Genomic DNA, 20,968 nt, shown 5'->3' with positions numbered 1-20,968 from the left:
AGAGTAAGAAAATACACATAATGATCTGAAAGAAAAAAAACCCTGAATTACAAGTAGTATCTCTCCTGTGTTATGGTTCATTATTTAGAAGTTTTAACCTTTTACTTTCATCCTAGTTTTGTTCATCTCCTGTCCTCCTCTGCATGGATAGTTTCATAACAGGAACCTTCTGTCAGAGAACATGTACTGATGGTTTCTGAATGCAGTGATGCTTTTCAAGCAATGACAGAATAGAGGAGAAGGACAAGTTAGGTGGGGGCAGGGGGTGACAATTGCCAGTATCCTAATAGTTTAGTGCATTTTTTATATCTTCAGTAGAAGTTTGCATAATATAAATATTCTGGAGCATAGTCATACTGGACAGTAATTGAACTGAATGTCTAAAAACTGATCGTTTAGTTATTTTGTATGAAGACAATTTTTTATCAGGTTTCAACATGAATAAAGTTTAAAATTAAATGTTATATCTTCATTCTGGTTTTTGTACAAAGAAGTGATGTGTTATCATTCTTGAATACTGTGTTTTAGTCTCTAAATGTGCCTCTATCCCCAAGTTTTCTGCACCCTACCTTGTTCTGAGAGGTGCACTACTGGCAGTAATAGTCATCGCCACTGCCCTAACAAGCAGGAGCCTGAAAAGAAGAAAGGTCAATGCATTCTTCTTGTATAGGAGCAATTCTCTGATAAATTATTTTGTTAAAATATCCTGTAACTTCAGCATGTAATTGACATCAGCATTTTTGAGACATAGGAAAGTCCTCCAGCTTTTCTTTTAAGGACCAGAAGATTTAGGATATGAACTACACCTGAATCACTCGGATGTAAAAATTGTAAGAATGTTAGAGAATAAGAAAATATACATAATGATCTGAAAGGAAAAAAAACACCTGATGTAGCATAGTCATTCAAGCACTTAGTTACTAATAACCAAATGTGTCATGATTCTGCTAGACTATAATGTAATCACTGTGTCCATCACATTTGGTGTTTGTCTTTCTGTTTCTTGCATCTTGAAGGTGTGAGAGATTTTCTGGGAAATCTAACATAACATAAACAAAATTGCTGCACATTCTTTAAGCATATAACTCTGCATCTTAACCCAGTTCTTGAAGTGCATACAGTTATCTAATTGGCCATTGCAAAGGCAACTGGCATGTCCAAGTATTTCAGTTTATTCTTTGGGTCTTTTCAAATGAAACTGGAAAAAACCCAAACCCCTAGGTGCCTCTTCACAAGTACAATTCACCTCTCAGAATCAGGAATCTGTTACATTAAATTATGTCTAAATCTGAGGGGAAATTGAAAGATTAATTATTGTTCCTTTATTTGTGGATTAGTGAAGAGTTGGCAGTTCGTAGTAGGTTGTAGTGAAGCAATGTATGAACCATGAATCATGATTTCTCTCTGGCTCTACTTCATTGTGTTTTCCATTAGGGTTTGGTAGATATTTGGGCAGGTTTCACACACTTTTAACATTAATAATTACCTTGGATAAACTGATGAGATTTTCTGCTTATGGAGACATAATAAGAGATTTGTTTGGTTCTGCATACATGGCCAATGGCTTCTTTGGTACCTTAAGATATCTCACATAAAATCCAGTTGGCCATTTAGGATGTCTCACAGTATCTGAGACATTCGCACTTAGCAGGAAGATGTGACAAAAGACTTGCAAGAATCTCTTAGTCTCTTGCAGACACAGATAGACCCTTACTCTCTTTAAAAAATAATTAGCATACCTTCTTCTGCTTGTCTTAGGAAGCTTTGGGTTTTTTCCTTCTCTCTTTTCGACTTCTTTCCTGTGTTCTAGTCAGCCAGTTCTGCTTTCCTGACTCCAAAGTCATAGCAGCCATGGCGCAAAAAAACATCTCAAAAATGCTAATAGGAATTTTTATAGTGTACAATAAAAGGCTCTGATTAAAGCAAAAAAATAATGTTACACCTCACGTACTACCTTTAACCCAGACTATTGTTTCTTAAAGTGACACTGTGTGCTTGTGTTTAGGAAATTGAATATTTTCCTTCTTAGTTTCTCAGACTTTGTAATATACCAAGATGATTTGATTGCTTCCAAAAATCAGATTGTTAGTCTTGCTTCAGTTACTGGATTTGGAAAAGAACAAAACAACACTGAAGAAAAGACCTGTAACAATGGTTTTCTAGCCCATAAGCTAGAGGTCTGAGTTCTAATATCCCATCTTCCATAATCAGGACTCACCTGTTCAGTGTAACGGGATTACAAGATTATTGTTTGAGTTTTTTTTAAGATGCATGACTTTCTCAAATCTGGGAATTTTCATTGGATCAATAAGAAGCACCCTGCTGATTAATGACTTATTCTCATAATTATTCTTTGGAAAAATTTCCTTCTTTGTGCAAAGCTGTCTTTTTTGCCCCTATCGGGAAACAAGCATTGGAAATTTCTGCTTAAATTTTTAGTCCTGGGAAAAAAGAAATGTAAATCATAATTTACAGAATTCCGTAACTCCCACTGCCCATTCTTGTTTATAACATGAGGTCTCATAATTAAAAAAAAAAAAAATTCTCTGTAATGTAATGCAGCTAATTTATTTTGATTTTTTTCTGAATGATGATGAAAAGTAAACATTTATTACTCTTAAAGAAAGTTTTTAAGGAATTATCTCAAAAGAAGGTAATCTTTATGTGCTAGAGAGATGAGCTTTCTTCACCTTGAGTATCAAAAGTCTATTGGTATCATAGAGACAGTGTATTGTATGGCAAAAAGCTGTGTTGCAGTGAGAATTTTCTTACTTAGTGGTACATGACATAAAAGTTGTTGTCTTTTAATACCTACTAGGTAGTTTAAATCAGTTTTAAAAGTTTATCTTGGAAATCCATGTTAATAGTAAAAGCATTTTGAAAACTCAGTTTGTAAGTAGCAACTGGTTTTGTTTTCACGTATAATGGGGAAGAAACAAAGGCTGAACTCAAGGAAGGATGGATGGTACAGATTATTGCCTGCCATGTATGATAAAAAGTACAAGGAGTAACAGTAAAGCAAAGTGAAGAAATGACTGCTGTCATACTTTGTTGCACTTAGTATGTTCATGGGGCCACTGTATGAACTGGAGAAACAAGATGAGTTTTCATGTTCTCTGTACAAGGAAATTAAAGTTTACTTAAGGATGAAGCAGAAAACATGACCACCTAAAATTTATTTGAAAATCATAACAAATTATAGTTTTTAAATGATTAGGTCATTCTTCTTTGGGGGGTTGGAGGGAAGAAAAGCATTAAATTAAGATGTTCAGCCTAAATTCAGGCTTTCTGGGAAATCGTCAGGATCAGCTTCAGAAATGTGGTTTAAAGTCTTTGGGTTTTGATCATGTTATATTTTATCTTCTTAGGAATGGCAAAATTCTATTCAGAAGAATGCAGGACTTGCATTTATTGAGCTCATCAATGAAGGAAGGTAATTAATTTTAAGGCTTTTGAACAAGTAGTCATTTTGCTTTTATTCCATTGGGTGATAATACTTCCTCACCATCTGTTCCAAAAAGATTGTCAAAAGGCCATTTTGATTAAGAAATTTATTGTATAGATACTTTATATAGCTAATATTTAATTTGAAAATGTGTGAATTATGAGCATTTTCTTTATTGACATAATGAAATAAAGCTCCCGTGAACTGTATATAGGTTTGGGTTTGTTTAGAAAATTGAACCACCGTTTTCCAGAACAGCAAGGTTGTTTTGCCCAGGCAGTCCAGGGATCCCAATCTGTAAACCCATCTGCTGCTACATCTGTTTTAGGAGCAGAGCATTCACTGTACAGATGCCCTTCCCCATACTACCCATTCATGAGGAATTATTTCATCTAGAACTTCTGGTCCAATTAGAGTCCTGTGAAACATGCAGCACATTATAAGTGGTACCTTGCTTTTACAAATCGTTAAGTTACTTTATTGTCAGTCCTCAAGTAATTTTTGATACTGTATCTGTTTATATTTTCTAATCTGTGCACTGTTTGTCAGTACATGCAGCCAGCAAGCTGAGCAGCAAAGGGGAACTCTTTGGCCTTCGTAGTAGTGGAATGCAAAAGACAAATGGAGACACTTGTATAGTGCCTGTGATTTGTATTGCCCAGTATGTTAAATCCATTTGAATCTAGATGTCTGGATATGTGCAGTTTTAAAAAAAAAATATATAGCAATACACCTGTTGAAAAGATTTTGTCATAATGTATGTAGTTTCTTTTATTTACTAATAATGTGTCATTACAAATAGTAAAGTATCAGATCTTCTCTTTGTTATAAGGTTTTTCTTGTCTAGCTGATATTACAGTGCTTAAATCAAGCATTCATTTAAAAGGAAGATTATAAAACATCAGAGATGGGAATATACAAACACTAGTATCTGGAAAAAATGGAATGTGTAGCTTTATACGTAATTTTTGGTGAATTTACACTGCTATATGGCAGTTAGAAATGTAGTCTATTGAAAATGCTACTTGATATGAGACAGCAATGTGAGTTTGCACCGTAATAGGGCTTGTAATGTATTGCACATAATATAGAAAATATTACAAATATTACATGGTAATAGACTGCATAATTATAGTAAGCTTGTGTTCTCAGATGGCAATGCAGAATCCCATTTTGACCCCTTTTATTTTCTCAATCCAGCAAGTGAGTTCAGATATTTTGTATGCTTGTTATTGATAACATTCTCACTCTTAACAAATCCCATGTCTGCATAATTTTAGCAGTCAGGTATTAAGATATCTGTGGAACCTCTGCTCCCATGTAAAAATAACTTTTCAAAAAAAAACCCCAATATTTTAAGAACTGCTGCTTAAATCCAATCAAAGGAATGTCTGATCAAGCTGCCCTTAGACAAGTGCTCCTCTGTATAGTTTTGTCAGAAAGGTGTTTTGGAACAAGTTTCTGTGCATTACTAGAATGCTCTGCAATCAGCCCATGCATTTTTAATTTATCCTTTTGGGTAGAAAAACAACAATCCTTTAACTGGAAATTGTTATAAATATTTATTCTGCTTAACAGCTAAACTTGTGAATGCAATTCATCAATCATAGCTAGAGAATGCAATTGTGCAGTTGTCAACAATTAACAGGACATAAACAGTTGATGAATGTGCAGCTGAATTAAAGTACTCCCTAGGATAACCTGAAATTATAAACTGGATCATTTAAAGGAATCTAACAAAGGATCTTTATAATTAAAACAAAGTAGGGTTAATGGGATGTAAAATTGCATATAATTGCTGTGCAATAATGATTGAATTTTAAATTATTAAAAGAAAAATGAAGACTAAGAATATTTTGAAGGACTTTCTGGGTAAGGTTTTGAGACTTCAAATATTACCTTAGTATAAATCTACCTTTTTTTTAATACTTTAATTCAATCATTACTTGAAGAAAAAGGTAGATTATATGCAAGATCTTTTATATCTTCATTTATGCCCATCTTGTTTTAATATATGGATGCTATAAGGGGATTTTCTGAGCAGCTAACTTTTGTTGTTTCTTCTTGAGATAATTTGAGTGTCTTTCTGATATTTGACTTCATTAGAAATGAATATTTCAGTTTAGTTGTAGCTAAAAAAAATATATCACATCTATATTCCTGTCATTTTAATAAATTGCACTTTCATTTTAAATCAGTTGATTTACTGTATTTGTTTCTGTTTTTTCTTGTTTTAGAAAATGTTTTGTTAGGAAGGTTTGAATGATGGATATTTGTAGAATTCAGCTTACCAACACACTGATTCAGCTTTCTAACAATAGGAACTGTTGTAGCAGTTTTTAGTATAACAAGAGTATCTTGTCTACAGATTTAAATTAATGCTTTCAGGGAAAACATATGCAAAGATATTTAATTTGGAATTGTAAAATAACACTGTCTATAGATACACCTGAAAGATTTAGAGATATGCTTGAACTTTATGCTTCTTTTTAATCAGTTTCATGCTATGAATATTTGATGTTGAGAATATCACACATCAAGGGCTTCACTGGTAGCATATTAATTAGGATATCAGATTTGCATTAGAGTATAGACATAAGTGGACTTCTTAATTTAAGAGCTGGATGCATCCGCAATGTTGGCTGTAAAAGGAGACATGGAAAGAGTTCTTTAGTAATTTTGTGGGAGGGAGATTACAACATTTAAGTAGGGTGGTAGCGGACAAGATCAAAAGAAAAGGGTGCAATGTCACAAAAGCAGGAGATGAGATAGGAGCACCCACCTCAAGTAAGTATGTACGCAAATGCATTCAACTTGGGAAACAAGCAGCACAAATTACTCCACATGCAATCATGAAATAGTGATGTCACTGGAATGAATGAAGTTTCATGGGACTGCCTGCCCTGCATGACAGAAATGCTGCGATGGACAGATACAAGTTCCTTAGGAGAGACAGGCAGAGAAAGCAAGGAGGGAGTGTTACTTTCTCTGTGAAGGAGCAACTTGGATGTATGGAGTTCTTCAGTGGCATGGATGGATGACAGTCTTGTTAACAACTTGATGCAGGATGAGAGGAGAGTCCAGTAAGGGCGACAACATAGTGAGAGCTTGTTACAGAGCACCCATTCTCAGTAAGGGAAAGGAAGAAGCATTCTTTAAACAGTTTGAGGAAGTACCTGTATCGCAAACCCTAATTCTGTGGGGATCTCCTGACATCCTCTGGAAGCGCAACAAGGTGGGATGCATGCAGTCAAGAAGACTCCTGGAGGGTGCTATGGATGACTTCTTGATACACAATGAACCAAGACTGACGCACAGCTGGATCTGCTATTCACTAGCAAGCAAGAGTTGGTTTTGGATGTGGTAATTAATTACATCTTTGTCTGTACTTACCATAAAATAGTGGTATTCAAGATCCTGAGGGACATGAGGATGGAGAATACAGAATACAGACTTCGAGAGTGCAGATTTTAACTTATTCAGGATCCCACAGGAGACAGATGTGGAGGTCAAGGAAGCTCTGAAAAAGTGGCAGGCCTTTAAATACAGCATCATCCAAGTGCGAGAAAAGTAAAAAAAAAGTAGATGAGAGAGGCCAGTTTGGCTATCCAAGGAAATCATAGTAGACCTCTGATGCAAAAAGGGTACATAGGAGGTGGAAGTAGAAGCAGGCTAGAAAGGAGGAATTTAGAAACATTGCTTGAACATGTAAGGAATGTTGTCAGGAACGCCAATGCTCAACTGGAAATGAGATTTGGAAGAGGTATCAAGGGCAACAAAAGCTTCTGCTACTTAGTGGTAAAAGGCTGACCAAGGGTAACGTGGTCTGTTGCTGAATGGGATGGATGATATAGTGACAGGTAAGACTGAGATGTTCAATACCTTGTTTGCGTCAGTCTTCACCAAGATTTCTTAAGTAGAAGGGTTGAAGGAGAAAAAGTACTCACAGTAGATAAGGACTGCAACAACTTGCCTGATATATTCATAATACCTGATGGGGTCCATCCAGAGGTACTGAAAGTTCCTGCAAGGATGATTACTAATGCCTTTGAAAAGATAAGGAAACTGGGGCAAGCCAAAGGTGCCTGGAGGAAAACAAATATTGCAACCATCTTCAAAGTAGTCCATAAAAGTCAGAGAACTGTCAGCTGGTCAACTTTTCTTCTGTCCCCATGTAGCAAGTTCTTTTGGAGCACGTTTCTGGCTGCAGGAAGGAGAAGGCAATTGAAAACAGTCTTCATGGATTTTCAAAAGCTAAACCCTCTCTGACCAACCTGTTTACCTTCTATAATGAAACAACTAGATTTGTGGAGATGGGGAGACCAGTGAACATCATTTACCCCAACACTGGCAAGGTTTCCATACTGTGTCCCACAATGCTCATGTATCAAAGAGTTAGAACACTACATTCTGAATGGATGGACAACTAAATAGGTACAAGACTGCATACATAATGGACTCCAAGGATTGTGGTTAACTGGTTGTACGCTGCCTTTTTGCCATTGACAGGCAGATTATCTCGGGTGGATGTTACAGATCATTATTTATTAGCCTTTCAGAATTGTATTACTGTCTTCATCTTCCATTTCCTTCTCCCTTTGTTTTCACAACATTCACTTCTTTAAAGAGATGGTCTTGTCTTTAAAGCGATTACTTTCATTTAAAGTAATTTCCTTTAGATTTTTACAGAATTTCCTTTTTTTAAACAGCAGGAGTAATCTGATCATAATATAAATTTGAGAAAACGTGAGGCTATATTTCATAACAGATTTAAAAATGTAAGCTCTGTTTCTCTATCTTCATCATTGTACCTAAGTCTGGTTTCTGCCTTTAGCCATGAAAATATATACTTGTGCATATCCATCTACCTAGACCTCCAAGCATACTTAAAATTCACAGGAGACCTTTTTTCTTTTAAATCTTTTTCTGTTGAGAGTTTTCACTAATTTCCTGGAAAGAGTAGCAGAATGTTTAAATGTACTGGAAATTTGTGTTTGTTTAAATTTAGATGAATTGCTGATTAAGTCCTGAAAGGGGGCTAATAAAGACTTACATTCTTTCCATGTTACCTCAACTAGGACTGTTGGGTAACTGCAGCGGATTTTCTTTTGGACATCCTCTGTTGCAGTTTGGCAGTTTTGTTATGTTTAGTTTGTGGTAAATGAGCTCACAGTCATTATTCACTGTCTGTAATACTTAAATCTTCAGGCCTTTTGTTAAAAGATACATCGACAGTGCCATTTACTGTATTTGATTTATGATGTTCATTTACAGTTGTATCCCTCAGTATCTCTTGAAGAACTTGTTAGCTGTTGGATCTAAGAAGAATAGTAAGGATGCCATTCCTTGTTTCTGTCTCGACAATGATCTTGATAGCAGGAATCATCTCATATGAATCATCCAGGAATACAAGATACTTGGTCTTCATATATCATGGATGTTACGTAGCTGAGGGTTCCCAGAACAACTTGCAAAGGATTCCAGTTTGATGTGTAAAATACAGCATAGGCAAATTCAGGCAGAAAACAGCACTGAGGAAATAGTAGCACTCAGATACAATATATAAATAAGAACAAAGGTGTTTGATTATTCTGTCTTTGATAGATGTAACAAAATTCTGTTGCTGTATTGTCACCCTCACCAAGTGTAACTTTTGGAATCTTCTATCAGCTCTGAGTGGTTCTTTTATGGAAATTCATCTGAAATGTCATCTTCCATCAGTAGAGGGTTCCTGTCATAGATACTTCTGTAAAAGTGGGCACTGAATGTCTGTATTTTTGCTCCTGATGAGGCATGAGCTTGAGCTCCCTGTTAGATGTTCTTCTATGTCATCTCATATTCTTTACTAGGGTAACCATCTATATACTTGTGGGATCAGTATAGGTGGAGTTCTTAGATCCGTTAAGGGGCTTGAGGCATCTCTGACCTTCTACTTTTGCCTGATCCAGTCTCATCACAAAAGGGAGGGTAATTATAAGATACAATCTCAGTTGTAATTGCTGGCCTTGGGTGCTTACTGTATAATCACTATTTCAATGAGATAGATTCTTCTCAACTTAGAAAATTCTTGTGCAAAATAGAAAATCTTCAAGAGGAGTGGAATAGATTCTTTGTAGGCAACTCTGAGTTTCACTGAATCTGTTACAGTTTCTGTGGCATTTCTGAAGCATTAATAGTTACCCTCCATGAAGTTTATCTTGCCAATGTGCTCATGTTGTAGTCCAGTAGCTGGTCATTGCATGCTGTAATTTCAAACATTTAGTAAATTCTTCATCATTGCCTTTTGCTAGAAATCAGATCCCTGTGTTAGATATACCTTCTGAAGTTTATAGGAATCTGCTTTCAAAGTATTTGTAGTAGTACTGCGTCTTATAGAACTTCAAACTCTTCCTGTTAGGCCAGTTTATGAATCCTATTGTAGATACCAAGTGCAGAGATAGGTTTCATTTCTTATGAATGCCATTAAGAATAATAATTGTCAAAACAACAATGTTTGGTGAAAAAGTGGCATATTTCCAGGCTGCTTCTTGGAAAAATTAAGCTATGGGCATCTGATGAAAGTAAATCAGAGAAACATCTGTTTCCCTGGACATGTGAGTTGGCAGAACTTCAGGAATGAGTAGAGGAAGCAAGACCTTAGCTAAATTATAACAAATGTTCATTCTGTAATCTGTTTTGAAAATTGCTGCTTGGGAATAATCTGCTTTTTTAGTTTATCTTAAAGGAAAGAAAGATTTGGTAACATAAGCATGATTGTTTTTTCTAGCAGCATAACAGCTAAGAGCCTTCTTTCTCTGTGTGTTAATTTTTTACTAGGAAGAACTGACTGAAGGATAGCAAAGTCAGTTTAGATTAGTTAGTGAGATGTGATTTTTCATCCTTCGGTTCTGATAGGTGTACAAGTAGGACTGTTTGTCACAACCTATCCCAATCCACATTTAAATGTGTTGCAAACATTTTATGTTTGTTAACATGTTTCCAATATACTTTGTGTATAGCCTTATCAGCATTTCTATTTCCAAAACGCTAAAAGAAAAAAATTCTGCTAGACTCTGGGTATTTACATGAATGACTTCTTGGAATGTGGAATTCCACAATCCAGCCTTTTAAAATCCGTATCTGGAAAACAGGGGCTTCTGATTGATTACACATACTTTTTCACAACCTGTAAGTACTCTGGACTTCCAAAGTAGTCTTCCTGAGGACAGAATTTATGAAAACAAGCCACACGGATTTAAAACAACTTCTCACTTACTCCTCAGCATTTGCAAGTAACTCATGTTTATGAACCTTTATGAATTGGCATGTCCTGAGATGTAACCTCACCATGTCTGCTCTCACTCATAAGTCTGAGACTCTTGAATTTTCAGATAAAAGAGAACCTGCCATTTACTTTTATTTCTACAGGTACTGCAGCCCTGTCTTGCTTATTTTAAAGTATCACCTTAATTCTAGTTTTTATTTCATTTTCCCATGTGTTTAGCTGGAAACTTCACAGCTATCTGTTCAGAAGGTTCATTTCCCTCTATTAGTATACCAGGATCTGAATCCTCAGTGATTTCAGACTGCTTTGTTGGTGGATTCCTTACTGAGAGTCCCTTGATTCAGTCTAAAATCAAATCAAACCAAACGCAGTTCCTAGTAAGGGAGCTTTACCTGTGGTTCATAAATTTGTGGGAACTGATAAAAATCAAGCTTATCTTTGTAAAGAGAAACAGTAAGTTATCAAGTCAGTGTTTAATTTCTACCTTATGCTGTAAGAATTGCTGCTTAAAGTGGATAAAATTTTTGCTCAACACCAGTTCCTTGATGAGATCATCTTAGGTGGGGAAGGACATAGCAGCACCCTTGGCTTCAATTCCAGTAGGAGTTTCAGTGGTGTAAGTGAAGAAATGGTCACACAAGTTAAAGCCAAATGTTACTCTAAGTCAGTCTTTTTTGTCTGGTTAAATCACGAATTACTGGAAAACATTCTAAAAAGTACAACAAGCCTGTGGTGATGGTTTTCAGACAATTCCTTAGCCCCGTGGGAGGACTACTTGTGTAGAGATTAAGAAATATGACTACAAGGCCTGATTCATCACTGTCTCAACAACAATCTATCTACTAGATCTTTCCAGGATAATGCTAAAGCAGGATGAGGATTTACAAGGGTGAATGAGAACAGTGGGTATAATTCAGTCACAACAAATGTTTGGTTGTCAGTGATAAAAAAATCTCACTAGAGAACATGTTTTATTTCCAAAGGAGAATAAAAATGGTACTACTCTTGAATTTCAAATCTTCCCTCTGTTTAGCAAGTATTTATGCGTTTTGTGCCTCAGGCTTCTTCTTACTTTGATTGATCACTCCAATACATGATGATTTGGGAAAGATGCAGAGAATAAACTTTTCCCCAGAAGTGAGTCCTCTGTTAAAACCTGTGGATTGGAAACATAGTTGGGCAGATGACTGAAATATCAGTGAGGATGTATTGAGTAGGTTTCAGGCTTGCATCAATGTAGGTATTATATGATGTAATATGTTATAAATATTTTTTAATATAACAGTATACGGCATTCATGCTCTTGAGAATATATCCTAGAGGCTGGTCATCTTTTGGAAATGTCTGATGAGGTAAAAGAAGAGTCTGTCATTGAAATTTTCTTGTGCAAAATCATGGAATATAAGGCTAAACACAAAAAGGAAAAACACAATTCCAAAATTGCATCAGAATATTGAATATAAGGCAGCATTAATAGTACTATGTAAACAGTGACTAGAACTTCTCTAGAATGCTGTGGACAGTCTTGGTTGTGCACTTACAGAAAAGGTAAAATCAGTGTATGAAACAAATAAAAACACAAAAGGGAATCTCTTTTACTATTTGTTCTGGTGACAGACTTTTTAGTAGGGCCTACAGCAATAGGACTAGGGGTAATGGTTTTAAACTACAAGAGGGTAGATTCAGACTAGATATAAGGAAGATTTTTATTTTTTTTTTTATTATGATGGTGGTGAAACACTGGGATTGGTTTCCCAGTAGGAGGTTGTAGATGCTCCATCTCTGGTAAAGTTCAAGGTCAGGCTGGACAGGTCTTTGAGGTACCTGGTCTAGTTGAAGATGTCCCTGCTTATTGCAGGGGGCTCGGACAAGATGAGCTGTAAAGGTTTCTTCCAACACAAACCATTCTAGGATTCTATGTTCCTGCCATACAAGAAAAGTCAAATAGCGCTGGTTTACTTACCTTAGTAAAATAGGGGTAGACAGAATATCAGAAAGACAATAGAAGGAAGAAGACTTGTTTAAACTTAAGGGCAACATTTGGAGGAAATGAAACAGTAAAGACTGCTGAAGAATACATTTGGATAGGAAAGTAAAAGAAGGGTTTAACCTTCAGGGTACCTTCCAAAACTGTGCTGGAAGCAAGCAACTCAATAACATTTTCATGGACTGAAGACACATTTTATGAGCTAGATTTCATGAAAACTCTCTTTAGTTCATGAAAGAGTTTGGATGACATAGCTGCATATTGCAGTGAAGGGGTGAATTTGCTGACCTCGAGGTCCTTGTTCCTTTCTCTTATTTGCAGTGCATGAAGGGAGATTTTTTGAAGTATTGGCAGCCTTTGACACTACTAAGTGTGAGATTTTTCCTGATTTGGGATCCTTTCTCAATATTTTCTATTATTTTTTCCTATGAGAATCCAAAAGATAGTTCTAAGCACTCTCATACCAGAAAAGTCTGAGGTTTCTTTTGCATTAGGCAATGTGTGTGATTGAGTTAGTAAGGATTTAGATAAGTCAGAAAGTATGCAAAGGATGATAACATTACCATGCCTGTTCATCAGGTGTACCACAGTTAGGACAGCATGCTGGATTGTAGTGTGTCTATATGAATTTTAGGTTCAATCAGTTAGCTGTGGTTTAATCCAGATATAACAATAATAACATTTTTGCCATCTTCTGCTTAGTAGAAATATATGTTGAGAACACAGGAAAACTTCCTCTTAGAATTAAAAGTCAGGCCCAAAAATTTCTTTTTTTGAGTAGTGTTTTTATATTTCAAAAACTAGCAGGTTTTCTTGGACAAGAAAGGAACATAAGCAAGTTCCTTTGCAAAAACCTCTGCAAGGCATTGCTTCCCTGACCTTGTAGTTGCTGTCTTTCCTTTCACAGCTAAGATGACACATTTAACTGCTTTAACTTATTATATTTCTGTTTTCAGTCCTATAGTCTTGCACTTACATATATATCAAAGCATCCAGGCCAAGGCTTCTTTTAGAGACATGCAAGATTTCTAAAGAATAGACTAGATTTTAACCCTACTCTTGAAAAATTCTCTCTTTCTAGCAAGGGATTTTAAGACTACTGTAATTATCAATGGTCTTCTAGATGCAAAAGCATAGTTTACCTAGTCTTTGAAGTTCTAGCTGAGGTGCATATAAACACCTAAAGTAATTGAATCACAATATGTTCCTTTTTAGCACACATTGATAAAATTTTATGTGATGATTAGATAGTGTTGATAGGTCATGACCTCACTGCGTAGCACTTAGTCTAGTTCTTCCCTGAAGCCTGTATGTTTCCTGTTTTACCTTAAAATATTATTACTACTTTGTCTGTTTAGTTCAGATTATTTGCAATAACGTGGGGGCTACTCATTAGAATGACGTGTTCTATGCATGCTAGGGTATAGCATGAAAACACCTGCGTAACTTCCTTGGGTATATTGGAGATAATTTAAGTTGATTCAGTCTCATTGATGTGTCTTCAATGAACTCTCCTTGTAACATGTCCATGCATTTTTTGGATGGAAGTTTGAGACAGAAAAGAGTGGGGGCAATCTAATAATTTGAGCGCTGTAGGTAGTCAGGTCCCAGTGTTAAGGTATGTTCTCTGGTTGCCTCTTATTGTTCATGTCTTTGACTTTTGACTCTGAAAACCTATGGCATTTCAAGATTACTTGAAATCTGGCTTAGTTTGCCTAATATGCTGTTCAAAAGCTTCAGTAACTCAGAAGTTGCTCCCAAATGCATCAAATGTCTCAGTCTCTGGAACATAGAGGTCCATTAGAGGAGTGGGAGGTACAGCTGAGGTGACTAGCAGTTTCAGCCATCTGATTTGAATCATCTCTTGCATGTCTATAAAAGTTTTCATTTTCTGTAAGGCAGTCAGACACTAGTGTTGACAGTTTTGTTTTATATATTTTATATATATATATTTTCCCCTGAATATTGATAAGAGATTTGTTTATAACTTGTGGAAATTAACATCCATTTGAAGTCTCTTGTAGTTGTTTAGTGCATAAATGGGCACAGAGAATGTGAACACTTCTTACTAACTACACATAAATACAACTAAGATGAAGAAGGCATGTATTTATCTTTGCTCATGAACAGAGGCAGCTTAGATTGTTTTTTAAGGTGTAAAAAATAGGCACAGAAGTTCCAAATAAAAAACCCAGTAGACTGAAGTTAGTCTTTTCTTACCAAATTGTTGGTAGTAGAGAGTGTCTAAGAAACACTGATTTCACCTAAAGAACTAGAAATCCTCCTTGGACCACTGCTGACTCAAAGATATTCAATTTGCACTGTGCTCCATTTATTCAATAGTTTATTCATTCAGGAAGGGATGTGCAGCTAGGAGGCACGTGAAATCTGTGTGTTCAGTTTTGAAATCCTAGCTAGTTGCTTCCAGGTCATTGATGTCATGCAGGAAATTCAGGAAGACCTATGATGCAAAATTTGATTGGAGATGTTAAACATTTCTAGTTATTTCCCATTTTAGAGAAGCTTTATAAAGTCGTGAATGCTCACTCCTAATCTATTTCTGACGGCATTTCTACACTTACCTCTTAACAATAAAAATCTGAACACTTAACACTACTAAAATACTTAGGTATAGCTTCCAGCAGAGAAGATTAAAAATAAGACTAAAGTTTGAAGACTCCACTGGAGGCAAATTTACTATTTCAGCTTATAGTTTGCCAAAACCTTTTTGCTTTCAAGAATAGTTAGATATAATAAAATCACTTATTAAAAGCATTAATATCCACTGTAAAAACCTTAGTCCAAGATTGGTTTTTAAACAAAGGCCCCAATTTTTATGTCTTCCCATGCCACACACCCATATTAAACATTGGCTCAGGGTAAGTGATTTCCTTCATTCAAAGATGATAGAACAAAAGAAGGCAAGAATAGGGTTCAAATCTTTTCATCTTATAGGGATAAAGTCTCATAATTGTGGCTTCTATGTCAGATAATCATGGCTTTCATTTGCGATGCTTCTAAGCACCAGACAGCATCAAGAGGGTGGAATTTGCTAGAAGTTTCACATTCTTAATATAAGTATCTCTGAAATTAAATGTTTCCCTATTGCTGCAAGAAGAAAAATCACAGATCATGTGCCAGTTTGACACAAAACCAGTTCTTCCTGATCCTAAACAGACCTGTCAGATCTTTGCATCTTGAAATATATTTCCTCCTTGATGATAAGAAGAGCAAAGCAATTTTGCATAGAATGGTTAAGCTTAGATATGCACGGTAGGGAGAAAAGAGCAATTTCTTCCGTTCTTCCTGCCCAATAAGATACCAGCATTATTAACAGCACAGTGTGGTTTATGCTGCAATTTTCTTATGCTTCTCATGGTATTTGGTGATCTTCACGAGAGTCTTAATTTAAGGTGTCTAATTCACATCCTGAGTCTCAGTCCTATCTTAATGTATTTTTTCCTTCTTTATAAGTAAAGTTTGTCTAGTTGTGATGCCATGAAAACTTGGAAACATGATACACCCTTCACTCCAGTGTTTGAAAAACATATAAGAGATATTTATATTATTTTGCAATTTTAATAGAATTTTAAACATTCAATAATGTGATTTTTTTAACACTTCAAAATTGGTATATTTATATAATAGTATCAGTAAGAGTTTAAGCAGTTGTTCAGACTTTTTGTAATGGAAGTATAGCATCCATATTTATATTAAGACTGCCATTAATAACACAGTCAAAATATAATACTTCCATAAAGAACTTTTCCCTTCAATAATGAATAGCAAGCTTTTTCCATATAACCAGATTTCTTTGTGCTTTCACAAATGCAGAAAATTTTGTATTAAATTAAATTTTTCATGCCCTTTAATTTGGGAATTTCATTGCTGTAGTTTAATTAATTTTATTTTTATCCATTTTAAGAAAATCTGCTGAAGTAGCTTATTTGAAGTACATCAAATACCAAAGTTTATTTTTATTTTGCTTATTTTAGATTATTATGTCATGCAATGAAGGACCATATAGTGCGTGTTGCAAATGAAGCAGAATTTATTTTGAACCGACAAAGAGCTGAAGATGTCCACAAGCATGCTGAGTTTGAGGTAAGCTTGAGAGCTGGTACGTTTCTGCTTCTCTGTTTTCACTCAGTTCTCACCTAGACTGTAACTCCATACATTAAAGATTTTTTTCTTCCAAGAAAGAAACTTACATTGAAGTCATTTTAAAACTAGTTTTTAAAAGCTTTGGTAAATGTCAAACACATGGAATGGGTTTAATTTCTTATCTCTTCACTGAAATTCACAAAAGCATTTACAGCTTGAAGAAATCCCTTAATCAGAATCTCTAAACTGATATCAGAATCAGAATCTCTAAACTGACTTTTTAGCTTCACAAAGAACTTTTCTGGTTTATTGCTAGTATTAATACAAATCACATTAGTAATTATTTTTGTTGGATTTTATCAAATGTATATATGCGTTCAGTAAGAAAGAAAAGCAATTAATATACTTAAAGCAGTTAATGAAAAATAAGGAGTAGAAATGTTTTGTTAAACAAAATTAGTATTTTAAGATAATTTCTCAAGAACATTTTGTATTTTGTAGCACTTTAGAGCATTTACTTGCTATATATATTGAAATATGATATTACATATCTTTCCTGCTAGTATTGGGAAAAGTAACACAGCAGCTGGATCCCATAACTCTTTGATGTCTGTTCTTACTCTTGAAAGGAGTCAATTTTTCATCAATGTGTGTTTCAGTATACAATTTAAATTACATTTCTTGAAAATTATGCAAATATGCAAAAAAGCTGGTTTTAAAATGTGTTCAGCTTAATGGGTTTTTATTATTTCTTAAGGATTAATTTTGTTCCTATTAAAAATTTTTCATGCAAATGTGATGGAGTAAAGTTAAAAAATCATCATTTACATCATTCTATTAAATACGGGTTTGCTTTTTTATGGTGTTTTATGCATTTCATCATCACTGGTTTGTATTATTTCCAAACCTGTCTGTGCTTGCATACAATTGTGTATGTGTAAGTTTGTATACGCTAACATACATTTCCAAATGTTTCAATGCTCAAGTGACCTAACAGTAGGATTAAGATAGGTCAAGTAAGTATTGATGCTAATAAATAGCTATATGAATTTATTCATCTGTCAGAAAATGTCAGCAAGCACATGGTGGCTAGAAATAGGATCCAGTAATCGTAGTTTTGATGAGGTTTTTATCTCCTTGAAACAGGTCTCTTAAGTGTGCACTTCGATGTACTAGTTCTTGCGCTCTTTGACCTATCTGGAAACTATGAGACAAAGAGATATGTTGTCATTTTGAATATACATAACCTTTACTTCATTTTGTCAGACCAGACAGCAGACACTTGTCAAATGGGATTGCAACAACTTTATTACCAAGCATATTCTGGATATTCTGAACTTGGATAAAATCACATTTACAATTAAGTGTGTGTCAGAGCGAAGTTTCATATTGCCTCAACAATAAATAACATTTGATACTTATCAGAGCATCACGCAGTAACCTAAGATGACAATAGAAGATTGAGTTATCTGCTCTTTGAAGAATATATTGAGGTATAAGATCTGTCAGAACTCTAGACAAAATGAGAATATTCAATTAACTTCCAGCTTCTGTTAGCAAATAGGATTTAGAATATTAACTAAATTCCCTAAAGGAATAGCCTTAAGTCAGTCTTATTGCCTGGTAAAGAAACCAACACATTTTTCATATTTGAAAATTTTGATTATATTTGTCACATGAAAAAACTCAGCAACTTTTTTGAGATAAGTGGGGTAAAATCTGCAAGTCATTAAAGAAAATTATGAAAAGTAGCCTGTGTTAAGTATAAAGCTCAGACAAATAAGGTGATCGTTAAAGTTTGAAAGAATGTTTTATATATTGTCTTTAATGATGGTAGGTAAATAATTGAACATTTTATTATTCATCCTACTTGAAAGTAGTAGGGACAAAGAGATTTCTGGTAGTTTTCTGTTGCGTAATTGTAAATCTGTCATTTTGTTTTAATAAGCTGTATTCTTATATGTTCTGGATTTAGTACCTGTTAGTCATTGCTCTCAGCCAGAGGAGTAGCTATTTTATTCTTACCTTTTAAACTTTAATTGAATCATTATGGGTGAAATTATTTAGCTGAAGCTGCACCAACTCACTGTCTTGCCTGCATAGTGAGGAGGCCATGGACCAGCATCAAAATTTTACACTGTGGCTCCAGTTTCAGTCAGGGCCAGGGAAATTCGTCCCAGAATGGGTGCTTCACAGTTAACTTTCATTTTGTTAACCTTTGTAATTGTTCAGGAAGAAAAATGAAAATTTAATTTTACTGTCCAATGAGCTGGTGAAATATTAACCTCATTACTAAGGCAGATCATTGTACTAATTGGTGCTTCCCTGTACATGAAGATAAATTGAAAAATGAATTAACCCTTTATGAATTACTGTAACAATTGTTCTTTTCCAGATAGGTTGTTTGAAATATTGGCTGTAACACAGTGGAAAGAACATTGTTGAAACCTTACTGAATGCTAATGTGATCTGTAGTAAGAGGCTAGTGTGCAGAAATATGAAGAATAAACTACAATTTTTTATGATGTTAAATTGATTTTTTGCTCTTTTGAATATTAGAACATAGGATTCCATTCAGCATTGTATTGCAGCATTCTGTTGGTTAAAAATTCTAAAATTATGCACAATAACTGTACATGCAAAAATAACCACAGTATTTATTTTAGAAGTAGTCATCTCTGAAAGAAAACGTGATGAAAAATTAGCTCTTTTTCAGTTCAAAAAATGAGATTTTTTTTTAATCATTAGGGTTTTTTAGAAGTGGTAGTTTGTTATGAAAATTTTTCCTGCTTTGAGATGAAATAGAAAATATATTCTTTAATTTTGTGGTTAGAGGAGTTTCTCTTTAGCATCCATAATAATAGAATTATCAAATGACATTTTAAGTATAGGTTTTATTGCAATTTAAAAATCAAAACCAGTTACATAATTTTTTCTTTCATATTATGTTATGCATGTTGTGGTTTATACCTAAGAACACATGAAAGTTTTACAACTAAAGACCAACTTTTAAGGTGTATCTGTGGTCACACATATACACACAGAGATGTACAGCTAAATGTTTTTAGTTGCAATTCTGTTGTCTTTGATATTTCGGTTTTTACATGTTCTGACTGAGTCTTTTTCATGGATAATATATAGTAGTAGAACCATTTTGATTGAATTGCGTGTGTCTTATTCCTCTTAAGAGTATTTTATAGAATTCTTGCCATATTTAAAGATTTTTAGCAAATAATAATTTTAAGGCAATTCTAAATAGCCTGTCTTTTATGAAGTAGATGTACTTTCATTCCTAGTCGCAGTGTGCTCAGTATGCTGCTGACAGAAGGGAGGAGGAGAAGATGTGTGACCATCTTATCAGTGCTGCTAAGCATCGAGATCATGTTACAGCCAATCAGCTGAAACAGAAGATACTCAACATACTAACAAATAAGCATGGTGCCTGGGGAGCTGTTTCTCACAGGTAAGCAGCAAATGTGAAATGTATGGATTTTAAATGCTACTTTCAAAGTTGAAGGAAAACAGTCATTGTATAACTGAAATATGAATGCATTAGGAGCTAGTACTGTAAAAATCTTTTTTTCTCTGTCTTTACTTCAGATGGTTCTTTACTAAAGATTCACAGAACAAACTCCTTTATTGACTGCAAACATAATATTTTAAATAAAATGTAATATGAGTATTTGTTGACTCTAATGCAGTTTTACTGATAGTATATCTGTAGGTTGTGAGGGTCCTACCACTATTAGAATTTGAGTGAAATGTTCTGAATTAGACTTTGGGAGATGTAGAGACGTGCATGTAGATGTAGACAGAGGAAGCCCGAAATAGAGACAGTCAAAAGAATTTGTCTAGCATTATACTGTCAGAATAACCAGCACAACCAAGTCACTCTAGTTGCTGTCTAATGTTTTCTTCTGCTTGTAGATTTTTCCGTGTAAGTAATAAACTGTAAGGTCCACTGGTAAATCTTAACTCTCCTACAACAACATAGTAGTCAGTGCCAGCTATGCATAGTCAAACTCTATATGCTTAAAGCAAAACTTAAATTGTACACAGATGTGGCATGTGCAAAACACATAACCAAATTACAGCTCAATTTACAGGTCTTCCTATTAAAAAAGATAAAATTTAAAAAGTATGATCCAAAATATATAATTTTTATTGT

General features: G+C 34.7%; 1 protein-coding gene across 10 annotated transcripts in view; it reads left to right on the top strand.

The window, feature by feature from the left end:
- The window catches only part of NBEA (neurobeachin), a 499,111-nt gene that overhangs the window by 250,965 nt on the left and 227,178 nt on the right, over window positions 1-20,968 (top strand). For all 10 annotated transcript variants that reach the window (XM_069882400.1, XM_069882331.1, XM_069882372.1 and 7 more), the window contains 3 exons: window positions 3,369-3,433; window positions 16,692-16,800; window positions 20,097-20,263. In XM_069882400.1, coding sequence (XP_069738501.1) covers window positions 3,369-3,433; window positions 16,692-16,800; window positions 20,097-20,263 — 341 coding nt within the window. The remainder of the gene's footprint in view (window positions 1-3,368; window positions 3,434-16,691; window positions 16,801-20,096; window positions 20,264-20,968) is intronic.

The sequence above is a fragment of the Phaenicophaeus curvirostris genome, chromosome 1, assembly GCF_032191515.1.
Source record: "Phaenicophaeus curvirostris isolate KB17595 chromosome 1, BPBGC_Pcur_1.0, whole genome shotgun sequence".
Lineage (NCBI taxonomy): Eukaryota > Metazoa > Chordata > Aves > Cuculiformes > Cuculidae > Phaenicophaeus > Phaenicophaeus curvirostris.
The sequence above is the reverse complement of the archived record's forward strand: the minus strand, read 5'-3'. Positions and strand labels throughout refer to the sequence as shown.